This window comes from Pteronotus mesoamericanus, unplaced genomic scaffold (assembly GCF_021234165.1).
Source record: "Pteronotus mesoamericanus isolate MK-2021 breed Mesoamerican mustached bat unplaced genomic scaffold, CSHL_Meso_final contig_74, whole genome shotgun sequence".
NCBI classification, from domain to species: Eukaryota; Metazoa; Chordata; class Mammalia; order Chiroptera; family Mormoopidae; genus Pteronotus; species Pteronotus mesoamericanus.
In genome coordinates, this window is record NW_026555247.1 from 40,094,664 (window position 1) to 40,111,875 (window position 17,212).

At 44.8% G+C, this 17,212-nt stretch overlaps 1 protein-coding gene across 1 annotated transcript in view; it reads right to left on the minus strand.

Moving 5' to 3' along the window:
* RTTN (rotatin) overlaps window positions 1-17,212 on the minus strand; it is a 96,356-nt gene that overhangs the window by 17,929 nt on the left and 61,215 nt on the right. The window contains exons 34-39 of the mRNA XM_054583779.1: window positions 16,214-16,305; window positions 10,254-10,347; window positions 6,825-7,017; window positions 5,836-5,926; window positions 3,660-3,813; window positions 884-1,021 (exon numbers count right to left, since the gene is read on the minus strand). Coding sequence (XP_054439754.1) covers window positions 884-1,021; window positions 3,660-3,813; window positions 5,836-5,926; window positions 6,825-7,017; window positions 10,254-10,347; window positions 16,214-16,305 — 762 coding nt within the window. The remainder of the gene's footprint in view (window positions 1-883; window positions 1,022-3,659; window positions 3,814-5,835; window positions 5,927-6,824; window positions 7,018-10,253; window positions 10,348-16,213; window positions 16,306-17,212) is intronic.

Consider the following 17,212-nt stretch of genomic DNA (forward strand, 5'->3'; position numbering starts at 1 on the left):
CCCATCTCCTTCAATTTTTGTTTCTTTTAACAAAATAATGATCTCTAAATGGATACTATTCCCCTTAGGGAAGCTCAGAACTCCTATAGACACATACCTAACAATTTCTTAGTAAACATGTATTTCCCCATAAATCTTACTTCAAAACAGCATTCTGGTTACAAAATATATCATACATTTAATTTAGAGGATGACCAAATGATAAAATAAAATGTGGGAAAAAAGTAAATTTCTGATAACTTGGAAACTGAAATTCAACTTTGAATATATTTAAACTGGTTATTTTTTAAAGGTAACATACATGTTACTTAAAATATTTATGTAAAAAAAGCTTCTTGCTATGCTAAAATTTAGAAGAAACTTCATGAAAAATTAAAGGCGGCAGTTATTTAACAAATACTGTTTAGTACGCAACTATTACAGAGAAAACATTTTATGAAAATAACTACACTCTATTCTTGACACTTCTGTGCTATAAGAGAAGCCGTGTAGCTTGGGACAAGACACCACTTTTACCAGAACCCCCGACACGACCATATACACAGGATGCTATGCACAGGTTCACCCACTGAAGTGCACGCCGCCGGCTCCCACACCAATCCGGGCTGTTTCATAGCCACGTTGCCTGTACCTTCATAACGCCACAGGCTTTCTTACCTGTTTTCAGGGCCCCCTGAAATGTGTTGCAATTTTCCTAAAATTTCCTGCTTTTGGGGCTTCTCAAGGGCACTGCAAACGTCTTGAAGCCAGAACCTGGTTTCTCTTTCATGAGCCATGCTGTTACTACTTAATTTTAGAGAAGGCGCATATATGTGAAACTGTAATAAAGACCATTGTCATTTGAATCGGCAGAAGACCCCAGCTGGGGGAGAGTGTCCCTTACCGAGCGCCGCCGGCCAGTGCGTGGCCAGGCCCGCGGTTATGGGCGGCAGAGAGGCAGCCGCAGCCTTCCTCAGGAGGGCGGCCAGGAGGTTGAACAAGTGTGTCCATGTCTGATGAAACGCCGATACTAACTCTCCATCTATTGAGTTAATCAAAACATGTCAAGTTATGAATGCAAACATAAAGGGCCTTTTCAAATACAAGACTCATCAGATGCTTCATTACACTTAAAACAAGGAGTGTACTTGTCAAAGAGACACAAATGTAATTCAGCATGAATTTATTTCAATTCCTTTTTCTTTTACTTTGCTTCTTAGATGCATCTTCCCTCCATCTTCCTATGGACAAATAAATATGCACGCGCACATCTCCTCTCATTAAAGGATATTCTACAAACACTACATGAGACAAACTGAATACTAAGCCATTACTTCAGAAGTACTTACTGGGCACATTGCGAAAACATGGCAATGTTTGTGCCACTTCTATAAAGGTAAAGGTTCTTGGTTTCCTCCTCCTCCTCCAGCAGCTTTGTGGAGGGAGGGAAGCGGCAAACAGTGCACCGAGGTCACCACAGAGGAGAGGAGAAGCTCTCTGGGGACCAGGGGAGCGTTTCCCACAAGGAAAACGGTGACCCAGAAGCGGGTCTGTAGCTCCGCTATGGCTGACATGACAGGCAACCTCCTTGGGTAAGGACGGCTTCTCCGCCGTCTCCACGTGACACCGGAGAACTGGACGCAGCCAGCATCTGAGGCCTGTCTTCTCTGCCCAACCTCCAGCAGGCTCTGCCCCGTCTGTCTAACCCCCCCGCCCCGCCCACCAGCAGGCTCTGTCCCGCCTGTCTAACCCCCCCCCACCCACCAGCAGGCTCTGCCCCGTCTGTCTAACCCCCCCGCCCCGCCCACCAGCAGGCTCTGTCCCGCCTGTCTAACCCCCCGCCCCGCCCACCAGCAGGCTCTGCCCCGTCTGTCTAACCCCCCCCCCGCCCACCAGCAGGCTCTGCCCCGTCTGTCTAACCCCCCCCGGCCCCGCCCACCAGCAGGCTCTGCCCCGTCTGTCTAACCCTGCCACGAGGCGAACCGAGGACTTCCTTCCTGGCCTTCATCAGCGCCACAGGCATCTGGAAACAGCCCCTTCGGGGCGTCAGGAGAGCATCCCCTTATGCCTCTACCTTTCTGTTGTTACCAGTGCTACAGGAGTCTATTAGACGCATGTTTTCTCATTATCAGCCCCATGAAATATTAATTCCACAGATATTGTATCTGTTTATGTGCTCTCTGTATATCTGTAGTTTACACATAAAAAGAGTAAGTATAAAGCTTACTAATTTTATTCAATACAGGCTTAAGGGGACCAAATGAAATATTTAAGTTGGAAGTTAAATTAAAAATTAAAAAGCTATTAACATTTAACTTCATAACTGTGCTTGCTGAACAACTTTTAATGTAATTTATTCATATATTAAAATGTATCAAATTATACATGAAAATTGCAAATCATATAAATATACACTAGAAATATCAATTTTTATAAAACTATTCAAAATTTATTTTTCCAGGAAAAAGTTTTTAATTTCTTAAAAAACATTTTAGTGGACTTGCAACTTTTGCTAGATATGAGAAAACAACTTTTAACTTAACCACTTACTAGATGCACATTCAGCTGCTCCTGACATTTTTCTCCTCAGTACTTGACATAATTAATGACAGGTTAAACACTTTCATATAATTAAATAATAATACACTATTTTCATTTAATTCTCAAATCGCAAGTCACACACAAAAGCAGAGAATCGGCAGTGCGTCCACAGGCAGGTGTGGCCTCCAGGTGCTGGGGCGCCGCTGCCACAAGGCGCGGGCGCGGGCAAACGATCGAGCCAGCCCGCCCTTCACAGCCACGGGTCCTTCAGCGCCGACCTGGCACCGTTCTTGTGCATCTTCCAAGGACACAAAGTTAATGCTTCTCAAGTGACACCCAAGGAAACCCGGGAGGACAATAAGAGACTAGGGAGCGATACTTTCTTGGGCAGAGGCCAGCTTCGGAGGCCCCGCCCCTCCCCCCAGAGTCAGTTTGTGCTCCAGGGCAGGTGACATCACCCTTGCAGAAGGCAGGGTCTCACTGATTAGCTTAGTCAGGACCTCACGCCTCTGGCACTGCAATCATTTTAACACTGACGAGAGACTCGGGGGACCAGCTCTGCCGAGCAGCAGCGCTGGTGTCACTTATCAGACCTCACACCCAGCCGGGCGTGAGATTCCAATGAGAATTGCCAAACGATCAATTACTTCATTATAAACTATGTTAGGCAATTATCGCATTTTGGTAAAGATCCTACTTTTTTTTTTTTATTGGTCTCTACTACTAAGTACTATATTCAACTTTTCATCAGTTTATTTTTCAATCATTTCACACCTAGATGTTATATGCTAGACTTGCGTATACTTATTACTGGAAACGAGGTATTGGTGGGTCACCTGGCCTTAGCCAGTTTACAAGAATAATTACTACCTAAAGCTCATGGGCACTTCCTCACGTTCCATTACGAACTTGACCTTCATTGAAGCTGATGGCACAGCGACGGCCCTGAGCCCACGCAGCCTCCCTTCAAACGGTCTCCTGGCACCTCTTACCGCATCCAGACTAGAAAACTCATCATGAAACCTTCCGAAACACTGGCAAAGGGTCGCCTGAAGTGTACCTTGCAGTGAATATCAGGTGCAAAGATTTTTTCCCTCAATATTACTCACATCCCTCCTAAACTGAAACAGTAAGCTTACCCAACAGGTCGTCGGGGGAGATGGTGAGGACTCTGACGATGTTTGCGACCAGGGGTTTCAGCAGCTCGTCCTGCAGCACAAGGTCGGGGTCCACCACTGCACACGACTGCAGAAGCCGGGACAAGGAGCACAGGTACTCGAGGAGGAAGGACACCTGCCAGAGAGGACAGGAAGTGAGGCGAGGCCCACCTCAGCGATGAGGTGTTTCACTTTTCTACGCATTGGAAGGAACTTCTTTGTAAATACAGTCATAAAAAAAAAACAACCTAATAAAGTAGCAATCATAACTTTCAAAGACCTCAAATGAATACATGGTGGACAGAGCATTACTTTTCTTGTGAGCACATCGTTAATGGCCACATTAACACCATCTACTATAATGACACAGAACAAAACAACATTTATAAAGCCAACTGAATGCCATTTAGACAAAGAAAGCCTCAGAATTCTTCAAGTAGCTAAATTGTGGAATCAATATTCTGAGAGAAGCAGCAAAGGGCATTCCAAAACCATAGAGCCTATAATTTTATACAGAAAAAAAAAAAATTACAAAACACTCTTCAAAGCGGGGTGGGGGGAACAGGTAGCCTAATAGTATACTGGTTGCTACAAATCAAATGCAAATCGTTGCATGTTTGCCCTCAACTACCCTTCAGCATAAAAATACTACTCTTAGTTACAAAATAAAAATTCAATCTGCCCCAATATTACCAATAAAACCATTTCTGGAATGTTGCTTGTAATATTATAAGAAGCATTAACTAACAAAAGCTCTTAAAAAATCATTTTCTGAATATGTAAAAATTAAAGAATAAGCTATGATGTCTCATTTATCCGTTATCACCAGGAAATGAGACTGTCCACACAATCAACGTGAGAGACATCCCGAAGGCCCCCTCACTATACATGCACACACCACGCGCTTAGGCCGCCCGCCGCGCCCTGAGGCCACTGCTGGTGCTTCATGCTTATCACTGTGAGGCTCATGCACCCCGAGTACTGCAGGGGCGCTGCCCTGGGACAGGCGCAGGGCGGTCCTGGGGCCGAGGGCGCACGCAAACGGGAGAGGCCCCGCCTCCCCGCCCGCTCTGACCCCACTGCCCCTCTTGACTCTGCGCCAGCCACTCCGGCCTTGCTGCCTCTTGAGGCCAAACATGCCCCACTCCGGGGGCCTTGCTGTGCCCCACAGGACTAGCTTCCTCACTTCACATCACACGTCACAGCCAAGTAGGCCTCTGCTGACCACCTGATATGGCAAAACCCTACCCTCCCAGCAAGGACGTCACTTGGCCTGTGCCCCGCTTTGGCTGTCCACCCATGACGTCATGAAGCACGTGTGGGTCTGCTCTTGGTCTCTGTCTTCTTCATGCAGGGAAGACCCTGGCATGCGGCAGGCCCTGGGTAACGGTTTACTGCTGGACAGGCAGACAATGGAGGAGATGGCCACCGTGCAGAGCAGCTCGTGGCGGACAAAAACGCTGCCGGGACAAGCGCTTGAAGACAGAGTGCAGCATCACTCACCCTTGTTGGGGGAGGGGGGAAGGCCTGCCTTATTCAGGAAGCTCAGAGAAGATATTACAAACCAAGAGAGACTAAGTCTGTCCGCCTTTGACTTCACCCCAAATGCCTCTTGCAGCCCTTCGTACAAAACTGTTGATTTTGACGTAATGTTTCTGTTAGCCACAACGACCCAAAGGTCTATTAAATGCTCTTTACAGACTCTCGTTGCAGGCAAGAACTTAAAAATAATCAATGCATGCTTATTAGACTGGGTTTTGAAAAGATACAGGACTTCTAGCAATGCTAACTGAGGTGAAAATGACAGAGATAGCCTAAAATCACAGACGGGGAAGGCGGGCTGCTATACAACATCCTCCTTTTTGAATGCGGTGCTGAAAGATATCCAGATCCTTGATTAAACATCGATAGCTAGTTCATGATGGAATCAGGCGTGGAATCGAGGTCTTCAAAGCCCCCTGCTCTCTTCTACCCCCTAAAGATTACAATGTTAAGTAACCTATTTCAACTAACCCCACCAGGCCCTGTGTAACCGGAGAGGTGTTCGCCCCTTTCTATGGTTAGTGCGGCCTTAGTAGGGTGGTTAGTGCAGCCTCAGCAGGGTTCGTGTTTCTGGCCCAGACAGACGTGGGGCAGGAAGGCAGCGGGAGACCCTCACCTGGGCCTGTGTGTGTTCCACGGGCGGGGACGAGGGCAGCGGGGCCTTCAGCTCCTGCACACAGCTCTCTAGGGGGGCGGCATCTGCAACGCTGTCAGGGACAGGAAAAGAAAGCCCTCCCGCCAGTTAGCAGGCCTCCAGTTAAAGATTGATACATCAGAATTTGACGTTTGACTGCGACCTTGAGTAGAATTCAAGAGAAAGGGTTTTTATAAAGGAAGTCAATAAACGTTTATAAAAAGGTATTTTAGAACACAGGAAAAGATCTTATCAGATGGAGTGGGAAGCAGAGACTGTCAAAGGCAAATGTCTAATGAAACCTTATTAAACACATCCCTCGTAGCCTCACGTTAACCCGGTCACGCAGGAGCTACCAACGACACCCTGAAGGCACAGCGGCAGCCCTGGGGAGGGGACGAGCCTGGGGAGTCAGCCCTAAGGCGGGCTGGGTGCGACACCCAAGTCTGTTTTTACTAAGCCAGATAACCACCGAGAACGCCAGAAAACCTTATGTCAGGGGCTTATTAATATTATAGATGAATGGAAGAACAAACCATCATTTCCCTAAATTTTATGAGACTACTTTCTAATAAAAAGTTCAGCCTCCCATAACTATGTAAATCCAAATGAATTTTAAAAACGGTTTTTCAGCCCATGGACATGAATCAGATATGACCGCCAAGGAGCTAAATCCCCCAACTCCTTCCCGTCCCACTAGAATGAGAGGGGGCCGAACATTCCTTGCGCGTGGTTGACAAATAGGGTAGAGCCTTTGGATGGTACAAAACCAGGACTTTTGTGAGGGGGGCGAGCAGTCACTATCCCAAAGCGACACACGCAGGCGCCCGGATCCGAAGCAAAGGCCGGCCGCCAGCCCCGGCAACAGCACAGGCTGCAGTCCGGCGGCCCACGAGGCGGGAGGCGGCCGGAACGCGAGGCCGCCCAGTAGCCACGCAGCCTGGGGGCGCCTCTGCGGGGGGCCGCCTCACCTGCAGAGAAGCTCTACCAGCCGAGCCTGTCGAAAAGCCCGCGCCGTGTCGGCGGGCGCGATCACCAAGAGGCTGTCGGAGAGGCTGCACATCGCGGAGAGAAGGGGCGGGGTGACCAGGACGCACGGTCGGGGCAGCGGGGCAGAAAGGGACGAGTCACGAGGAAGCCGTGGAGACGCGGTGTCGGGCTGACCTGTGATTGAAAGTGGGCACGGAGAACGTCACTATTTGGTTTACTTGCCGTTACGTGCAACAGTCCCAGGTCCTGACAGTCAGAGGGAAGTTTTGCACGCGCCAAAGAGAGGCGGCGGGGGACTCCGCGGGCGCTCGGCGTGGGTCCTTCACAGCGGAGACGTGCAGGACGCGATGGTCCACGTCAACACCACCGGCAAGGGACACGGGGGGATCACGGCTCCGCGGCGGCTGTGCGGGAGGCCTCAGGACGGGGAAACCGCCAGACACCGGCCTCCTGCAGCGTGACTGGCCTGCGACCGTCACAAAGGGCCTGCGTCCTGGAAGACCAGGCAAGGCCAGGGAGCTCTTCCCGTTCAGCACCTGAGAGATGGGGCGGCTACGTGCACGGCCGGACCTGGGCTGGATCCAGGGGAGAGAGAACTTTTTACCTTTGCTAGAAAGCACATTCGTGGGACAACACGCAAAAGTTAGTAAAAGGTCTGCAGAATACATCATACTGCTGCATCATTGTGGATTTCCTGTGAATTTTTGTGATTATAAAAGACAGAAGTTTCCCTTGGTAATTAATTAATTCCTTCAGAGAGGCACTTCTGAGAGTATATTATCACCAAGAAAGATTTGATATTTTAAATTTAAAAAAACTGGGAAAATTAAACTTAGGTAATTCCACAGAAATAGTTCAAATGGTCCTGAGGAAGAATTTTAAAGACTAGGCACAAAACATGGACTACACATCCTCAGCACGTCCATCCAGGGCAAGCACACAGAGGAAAAGGTACCGCGAAACAGGCGGAGCGTGGCACGCACGGAACCCACACTGTAGTCAGAATAAGTCTACGTTTTCTCTGGACAGAATTCCAGTGTATTCAATATAATTTTTATACTTTTCGTGGACAGAATTATCTCAGTTATCTATACGCATAGTACTCAAAGAGACGAACACTTATTTTGTGATGATTAAACTATTAATCAAATGCAGCTTACTCATGAGAGACCCTGGTAATGGCTTTCTTCTACCAAAATACAATTTTTCTTTTACAAAAGTCAGAAACTGCATTTAAAAATGAAAGGTCGCATGTCTGAAGTGGACCTAACGAATGTGCTGGAGAAAACACCCGCCGTCTGGCTCTGCGTCACGGTGATTAGACGTGATAATTCCCAAGCAAATCGCAAATCAAGAACAGCAGAACAGGCAGTGAAAGGGCTACCCAGCTTCACCGGAGTACCCTGCTAGACGTTCCGACTGAGCGAACTAAAATCTCATTATCAATAAAAAAAAAAAATTGCACCTGAATACTATTTTAAAGAGATGGAATTCAGAAAGGCATCAACAGCATCCAAACTTGCTCTAGTCTTGCGACTCACTGGCAGTATAAATGCAATGCTGGATTTCCAGCCCAGTTCAAAGACGTGCGACAGATTCAACAAAGGGGCTCAAAAGCTTTTTTCGTGTCAAATACACACACTGAAGTGACTGGCAATCAGTAGAATTGTCTATGAATATATATTCTAAGCACAATCCTTGAGAATGAAGTAAATCCAAATCGAGAGTAATGCAACCAAACACCCACGCGCGTGTGCAGGGCAGGGCGAGAGCAGGTCACGCTGCCAGGCGTCACTCTCTGAAAGATGAATCATGAACAGGGACGCAAAATAATAACAAAAAGATGACAGAGAATACAAATAATGCTATAAGGAATAAATTAGAATATAAGCATAAACTGTGAGCTTCATGTACTCACAACTGAAATCCACTTTTGCCCACCCCTGTGTGGCTACACAGAAGCCTGTACATAAACGTTGGTAGCATTATTCTTCATAATAGCCAAAAAGTGGACAAACTCCACATGCCCATCAACCGATGAGCGGGTAAGCCGCGTGTGGTCCACCCACAGAGCAGCACGTCCTTTGGGAACAGAAGGGGCTGGAGCACGGGTGCGCGCTGCCACGCCGCGAGCTGCCACGCCGCGAGCCCTGGGAACGCCGCGAGCCCTGGGAACACCGCGCGGGGGCGTCGGCCACAAAGGGGCACGAGCAGTGTGGTTCCATTTACAGGAAATGCCCGAAATGGGTGAATGCAGACAGGGGACGTGTGTTGGTGAGGCACCAAGGCTGGGGAGAACGGGGCAGGGGCAGCGACCGCTACAGATGCCGGGGTCCGGGCCGGTGAAAACATTCTACAACTGGCTGTGCTGACGGCCACGCGACCCCATGAACAGGCTGGAAACAGATGAACAGTGCACTTAACGCGGCTCGTGAGCTGTATCTCACAAAAACACTTCAAAAAAGGGTAATACAACATACTTTTAGAGATAAATATTCATGACCTTCATTATCGAATTTCATTACATACTGTGTCCTTAGCTACTTAAACAATCTGAGTGTGTTCCTTTGTTCTCAAGAAAATCAAGTAAGCTTTTCCTCACTTTTGTATGTTGTCAACATAAAGTACTAAAAATCAAAATGGGAAATTGTTTAGGAAGTTATGAGCAAGTACTGAAATAAAAATTCAGAGTAATGTCTTCATTAAACACGTATTTCGGAAGTTTTAGAAAGCATTTTCCCAGCAGATGCTTACACTTCAGTGTTTAAAACCACCTTCTTTTTAGACAGCATATTCTTTACAGGTTAGGAATTTAATGTTCAGTTGTGACCTTCAAGTATAAATATATACATATATGTACATATATTTGAAAGCATAATAGAGTTGGAAACAGTTCCTAATGCAAGGTGTAAAAATGTATATATTGCCACTAATAAAAATAAATCCTAGGTTACTCATCAGGCATTTGCAATATAAGAGACTCAATGCATTTTGTGTGCTTTATAATGGAAGCACAGCCTTTGAAAAATACTTAGGACCCGGATCTCATCACTTTCAGGTAGACTACTGGGGTGAATGAAGGGTCTTTCGAAAGGAGGGGAAAAAATGGAGTTAACTAATATCCGTCAGTTCCCCGCTTACCTATGCTTAACTAACAAAATCAGACTGTTTAATGGATGGCCAAATTCCCATTTACTAGTGAGAAGTATTTGTTTTGTTACTTTCTGATATATTTATTCTAATTTATTCTGTCATGTTCTGTGACATTTCATTCTGTTCTTATCTAGATGCTTTGTTCTGGAACTTATTTAATTCTGTTCTTATCTAGACATTTGCTGTCAAAATATCTGTCTGGACCGACTTGTCACTTTTCCTTCTGAAAGTATTGAATAGACTCTTCCACAGGGTACCTGGAGCCACAAACGGGTCGTGCGAGGCTTCGGGGAGAGACGCTGCGGAGGGGGCCAGCGGCGACAGTCCCGTGCTCCCCGAGGAAGGCGCCACCTACGGACCAGCAAGAACATCCTTTCACTCACAGCAATCGCATCTTAACGTGAGGACACGGACAAGGAAACGTAAACAAGGTGTGCACACAACAGATATCCTGAAACAGAAGGCTTACAGCGCAACTACACTCAATAATCTAACAGGAAATGCTCTACATTTTGAGAGTGATCACCGTTTTGGGAATGGCATTTTCTACTTGTTATAAGACCTGTTACAGTTTTTTTTATTGTTTTTTTATGAGCTTCAGTTACCAATGGATTTACTTATAGACTCCACATATAAGAGAAGTCACATGGCATTTTCCTGCCTGACTTAATTAACTTAGCAAACACCCCCGAGGTCCCCGCTGGTCTCGCATGACACACTTCCGTTGCTTTTTACAGCCGACTGTCACGCCACTGTATGCACCCACCGTAATTTATCGGCTCCCCTCCGCGGGGTTAGACTGTCGCCATCTCCTGCTTACTGTAAATAATGCTGCAACTAACATGGGGGTGCACAGATCTCTTTGGGCTAGTGTTTTCCTTTTCTTTGGGTTAATTTCTTGAGTTCTTAATGCATAATAAAAGAGGTTTGTTTAAGTTTCAAATGGCACACACAGATTTTAATAGTGCCCATGAAAAAAATTAGCTGAAGTATTAACAGTTTTCTTTACTTCTTCCCATACTGTAAAAGAATTGTTTTAAAAATTTGACAATATGCTGTCACTATGTTTCAGTTACACTTTTTAAATCATTAGACATAACAGAAATTCTGTAGAACGTAAACACAATTTCACTCAAGGTTTATTAGGTAAAGATTGCGTGGCCTCCTAAAATTGAAAAAGCCCAAACCGATGAGCCCAGCGCCTCCCGTGTGAAAAATGCCTTATCTGGAGAGGTCAGATAACCCTTTTCCTCACCGCCAGCTTATTTTCTCTGATAGCACGAACTCCCACACCTGGGCGCGGTCTTTGCCAGCGTGCGGAAGGCAGGCGCTGTTGGCTGAACTTGGGGATCGCCCTGCCTCTGGCTCAGACACGCCCCAGCTCCCTGTGCACCAGCGCACGGCCACGCAGGCCCCTGGGGGCAACACCTTGGCCTCGAGGCAACAGGGTGAAGGCAAAAACCACGGCTGTTTTCGTTTACCGTTTCTGACGGCACAAAGAATATCAATTTGCAGGAAACGGTAGATGAAATTAACATACAGTTTTAAAACCCACCATTCAACTTTAAGACCTTATTCACCTCTTGCCACTTCAAGTCTGACATTTTGAAAAAAGAAGAAATAAGTGATAGGAAGCTGTAGCCAAAAAGTAAGCTACACACATCAAGGCATCCAAAAAGTAAACCTAGATGAGTTTCAGTCTCAATAAATAACACATAAACAGGCATGTATTATATGCTTTTTTAAAATATTATATTAGATCTAGATAATAGGAAAAAATAACCTAAAATTTGTTTTTTTTAAACATTTGCCTACGATTGGATATAAGTGATGTACAAGATGGAAGAATACTGTTGTCAGCAGACATGCGGATAACATAGGCGTGAAGGCGGCAGCCACACACCAGGCTGGCAGCCGGGCCACTGGGAGTGACTGCCGCCCCTGGCCCCGCTGCCGCGCCTGCCGGTCGTGTAAGAAAACTGAAGAGAAGGGGGAGGACGTGGGAATGCTTGTCTTTACCCGGGACACCCTCTTGGCTGACAAACACTCGCGCAGTCCTCACTACTGACAGACACAGAGGGACCTCCCCTGCAGTTTGCTAGGGGTCCGGGAAGTACCTGGCTCTCAGGAGAAAGTACAGTTGCAATTCATGGCCGAAGGCCAGGGAGTAATAAAAGCGGTATTTTGTATACGTATTTTCCTCAGAATTGTCCAAGGAAGAGAAACATAAGTTTGCAAAATAGGATTTTACATAGAACCTACCAATTAGTTGTACACGGTTGGGCAAACATAGGTTTATAGTTGTCTATATGGAAAAATACAATAAATGATAAATACTAATAAAAGAATAAACTGTGTTTCATGCACTCACAACTGTAAACCTACTTTTTCCCACTCATGGATTACACCTTACCCCATGCGGATGAGAAAATGCAAGGACTTCTTTATACAGTAATATAGCATTTTAAAAATTAATTATGGGTGGTTTATATTTCTACTAGCCTGTCTATACTTCAATATTTGCTACACTAATATATTTCAAAAAGACAAAAAAGTATTAGACTGAATTGCTCTACTCGAATGTTCGGATCCTTGCTTGTTTCAAAATACTCTTTAGTGAATATGTATTTGATTACATTTACTAAGACACATCAATATGGAAATATGTTACTTGTCTCATCTTGAAATTGAGGTGTCAGCTACCAGGAGGCAAGGGGTCGTTAGGTCTCCAATGCTGCAGAGAAAAGGCCTGCCCTCGCCAGGGTCCCACGGACAGAAAAGGACAAGTCGGGGGTGTGGCCACTTAGGACCCCGAGACTGAGACGGCAGTCAGAGCAGCACAAACTACTCACGTGGGGGGGGGGGGGGCACGCTTTCCTAAGGAGAGACCTCTGCCGAACTGAGAGACTCTTGCCCATTCCCAGGGGGAGAAGGCGGGCTTAGGCTAAGAGCAAACGGCATGTTACGTCACCCCTGGTCCCCGCCAGCGGAGAACACAGTCTCGTCTGCTGTCCACTGCACAGGACAGACAACTCCTGAATGGGAGGCCACAGTCACCCCCCGAACCCGTGACTCTGTCTAGTTCTGTGCCCACGCTTGCCCCAGTCATTAAAACGGCCTCGGGAAAACCCACAACCTCGACTTTTCCCTCACTTTGACTTCTGCCACGTGACACACCCTGAGATTTGGAATTTACGTCCCATAATAAGACAAATGAAACTGAGTTTTCCTTGAACTGAGGTGTACACACTTCTAGCCTTATTGCCTCACTGACGTTATAAAAGGCAACAGATATCTGTCAGTGAAGACGGACAGATGCTACCTAAAGCCACCGCACTCAGATTCACATTTTGCTTATAAAAGCTAAAAGAGATAACCTTTTCGTCAATGTGTTTATAAACAGATATGGTAACTAAAGAGGCTTTCTAAATCGTGCTGCATTGCAATATAAGCAGTTACACTTTTAAGGGAGTCCTTTTGAAATAGCTGCAAATAGCAAAGTCATTTACCATAGCAAAATAAAATTTGAGTTTAAAACTATTTTCTTAGCTTCCTGTCATATAAACAAAATGCACCAACTGTTTAAAAACTGTTTTCTTTGGGTTCTGCCTTACAGAAATAAAAGAGTTCACTGGACACTTTAAAATTTTCCCAAAGTTAATTCAGGAGTTGTATATTTTATATTTCAAAATGATGTCCTAATGCCTTTTATCCTCTTTCATCAAAAACAGCATCAGTGCCAAAACAGGTTATCTGATTTAAAAAAACAAAAATTAAAAGAGAACAAAGGAAGAAAATGAGGGTTTGTGGTATGAAAAAAAAGATGGAGTACAAATCTACTCACATTTTTAAAGCATAACCAAAAAAGGTACGTGAAGTTTCAAAGGAATTTTAGGTTCCCTGTGTTCAATTTTCTGATACCTTTCTCTATATGCCCAAGAGCGGAAAAGCTCTGGCGTGCTCCACGATTTCTAATCAGGAAATCTAGGTAAATCCCAACAGGAAGTTGAGATCACTTTAACTGTGTAGACTACAGTTGTGATTCAAATGGACTGTGTCCACTCTAAAAAGAGAGCGAGCTCAGAAAGCCCCACTGAAGGACCCAGCAGAAGAGGACTGGGGGCCCTTGCCTGTCTGACTGTAAGCCCCCCAACTCCCACCCAGACCTCGGAGCCCAGGACACAGCCTGCATCCCAGGCAGGGCCACATCTAATTGAAGACAACAAGCCTCTCAGAGCGTGTCCTGCCCCGCCTCCCAGCTCTGGGAGTTTGGGCGGAGGCCCGCTGCTCTGAGACTCGGCTGCTAGTCTGGGAGAGGCCACCGCCCTCCAGGGCCTGGATCTGAGGCTTTAGGGCGGGGACAGCACACAGCGCACAGGCCGACGCTGCCCCGGAGCCCGCAGGCCACGCTGGTTCCACACGCCAAAATGTACGATATAAAATAATTGAGTTTTACCAAAAAGCAGAAAGTTTATTTTAGTACAAATATAAGACCCAAACCCATTTTACTTATTTCAGTTAGAAGTCACTGCTTAATAAAAATTGCTGAAATCTAGTTCAAAATGTTTTTGCCTGTCTCTTTAAATGTTTGCACTTGATAGCAATGGCTATAACTCTGTAATTACTTAGCTTGGAGAACTTCAAACACACCAAAATAAGAATAAAACACAGAAAAAACCACAATAAATAATCCTGGCTCTTCCTTATAATTTTTTAAAAAATATTTATATAATTGAGTATGCCATGCACACAAAAGAGAATGAATGTCCTATTTTTACCTGCCACTGTATTAATTCTAAACAGATCTCACCGGGATGTATTTCTGAAAGTGTGTGTGATGTCCCAGCACAAACAAGCTAAAGGTTTTCACACTAACAGAGGTGCCCCTAATTGAATAATGATTACGACAAATAACAAAATTCCAAAGTTCTTCTCAGAAAACCTAGAATCCTAATCCTAATTTAGGATCCTAAATCCTAAGATCTATATGTTATAATAAAATTCAGAAATGCACAAGTTTGATTTGCTTTTGCTTTTTGTACTTGTGTTTTTATATAGGATAAATACAACCTGATATCTACAAAATAGCAAAGACAGCTCAAATTTAATTAGAGCAATTAGTATTCACTGGGTACTTACTATATGCAAAGAACAGAAAAATGCACAGATTTCCAGGTTAATCAACAGCCCTTTTAACAAACAGGGAAACCTAAGTAGTACCTTGAAGGACATGGTAATGCTCTCCTTCCATGAATTAAATAATCCTCTTTGCCTTCAGTCATATTATTTCTTACTGAGACAAAGATGCACACACAGTCTTTCTAGCTTGGAAAGGAAAGCATGACCCCTAGTGGAACCAGGGTAACTATTCCACTTTCCTCAGCAAAGGTTCAGTTTAGCACTAAAAAAAAAATAAAATAAAATAAACTCTTCTGAGTCTCAAAAAAATGAGACTCTTAACACTGTAGCAAAAAGTACCAGTCTCTTGAGAAACTGTGCAGGAGGGACTCTTACTAATGCCTGTATAACAGGTGCCACTCCTGCACTTCTTTGCTGCTGGAATCGGGAGTGACAAGCTCTGGGCTTCCTGGTTCTACAACAGCCGTAATTATCCCAACAGCACTTTACAACCGAATGCAATGCTTTCCAGCTGAGAATAAACGATTCTGCCTGCTTGTAAAACCAATGACACCTGGGATCATTATTATTTAGAAATACTTGGTGTGTCAAACATTTTAGAACTGAGCACCTTATGAACGGAAAGAAAAGGGGAAGAGGCTGGCAGGCCCACCGGACTTTCAGGTGTTCCGCACGATCCAGACAAGCAGTTCCCTGACGCAAGTGTGCAGAAATGTGCGCGTCAGCACCACGCTGCAGTCATCTGATTGGGCAACTCTCTCCAAATTGCCTTGTCCTTAAGCCAAAGGTCAGGGGAATCAAGCATTATGAATGACTGGGGATCTGTTCTCTTCTCCTTCTACACCTGAGAAGCACTTTTAAAGTTTTGGTGCTATCAGAAAAGACAGGAAAGGGGTTGGAAGCTCATCTCAAAGGTAGTTCAGTGCCACGACTCGAGCAAGGCTCAGGCAGCGCTTCGAGCAAGTCACGGCTGTTGTAGCAAACAAGGCCTCCCACGTCCTGCCGGCCTCTCTCCACTAGGTCTACTCAACTTTCTTCAAAGGTTTAAAAACAGCACTTGTGAATTCTTTGGACGTACCATGGTTTCCGAGGTGGAGAGAGAACTTGGATCTCGATCTTGATGGGACATTCTAGATGGAGCACTCCAGAACTTGAACGAGTCATCCAAACCTGTGACAACAGAGGACGGTCACCATGAATAGTCTCCTAGGTACTGTAACAATTAACAGAAAAAAATCATTAGATGAAAGCAATCAAGAACTAAGGAAAGAGGTTTGCCTAATTAATCTGTATATAGAGCTAGTTTTACAGAAAATTTAAAGACAATTAGTTAAGTGTGTGATAGCTTAATCATATGCAATTTATCAAGAGCACTAGCTCCCAAACTTCCATGTGCTAAAGTAGTTCCTGGGTCCTAACCCAAGAAACTCCTTCCACCCCCTAAATGGGGCGGCCATACACTCGCATAGCTAACACGCTCAGAGCGATGTCTGCGTTCATGGGTCACGGGCTATGTTTTCAGTAACACAGGTCCAAAGACACCCAAATAATTAAATGGGTCACTTTCCTAATAGGCACATTTATTTAGAACTCAACACTGTAGCAAAAAGTACCCTCTTAATTCCTCCAAGAAGTGAGCAGGAAAGTGAATTAGAAATTTACACTTAAATATTTCAGGGCAGAGAAACTTCATGTCTGTAATTTACTCTTCAATGTCTCAGAAAAACATATACATACATATATACATGCACATAAATAAATTTTATTCATAAGCACATATATATACACACACATCATGGGAGGCAAATATAATAAAACTTCTACTCTTCTTGGACCTTTTCTGTAAGTGTGAAATTATGTCAAGATTTTTAGAAATTACTTTGAAATTAATTTTAAAATTCAATTTATATTATTAAATCATTGTAAATTATTACATGTTCTAAGATCTTATACTTAGGAAATCCAAGAGAATCTACCAATAGAAATGAAAAGGTTTCAGCAAGATATTTGGATAAATGAGTAACATGCCAAATACAAATAAATTTTTGATACATTAGCAAAACCTTAGAAAATTTAG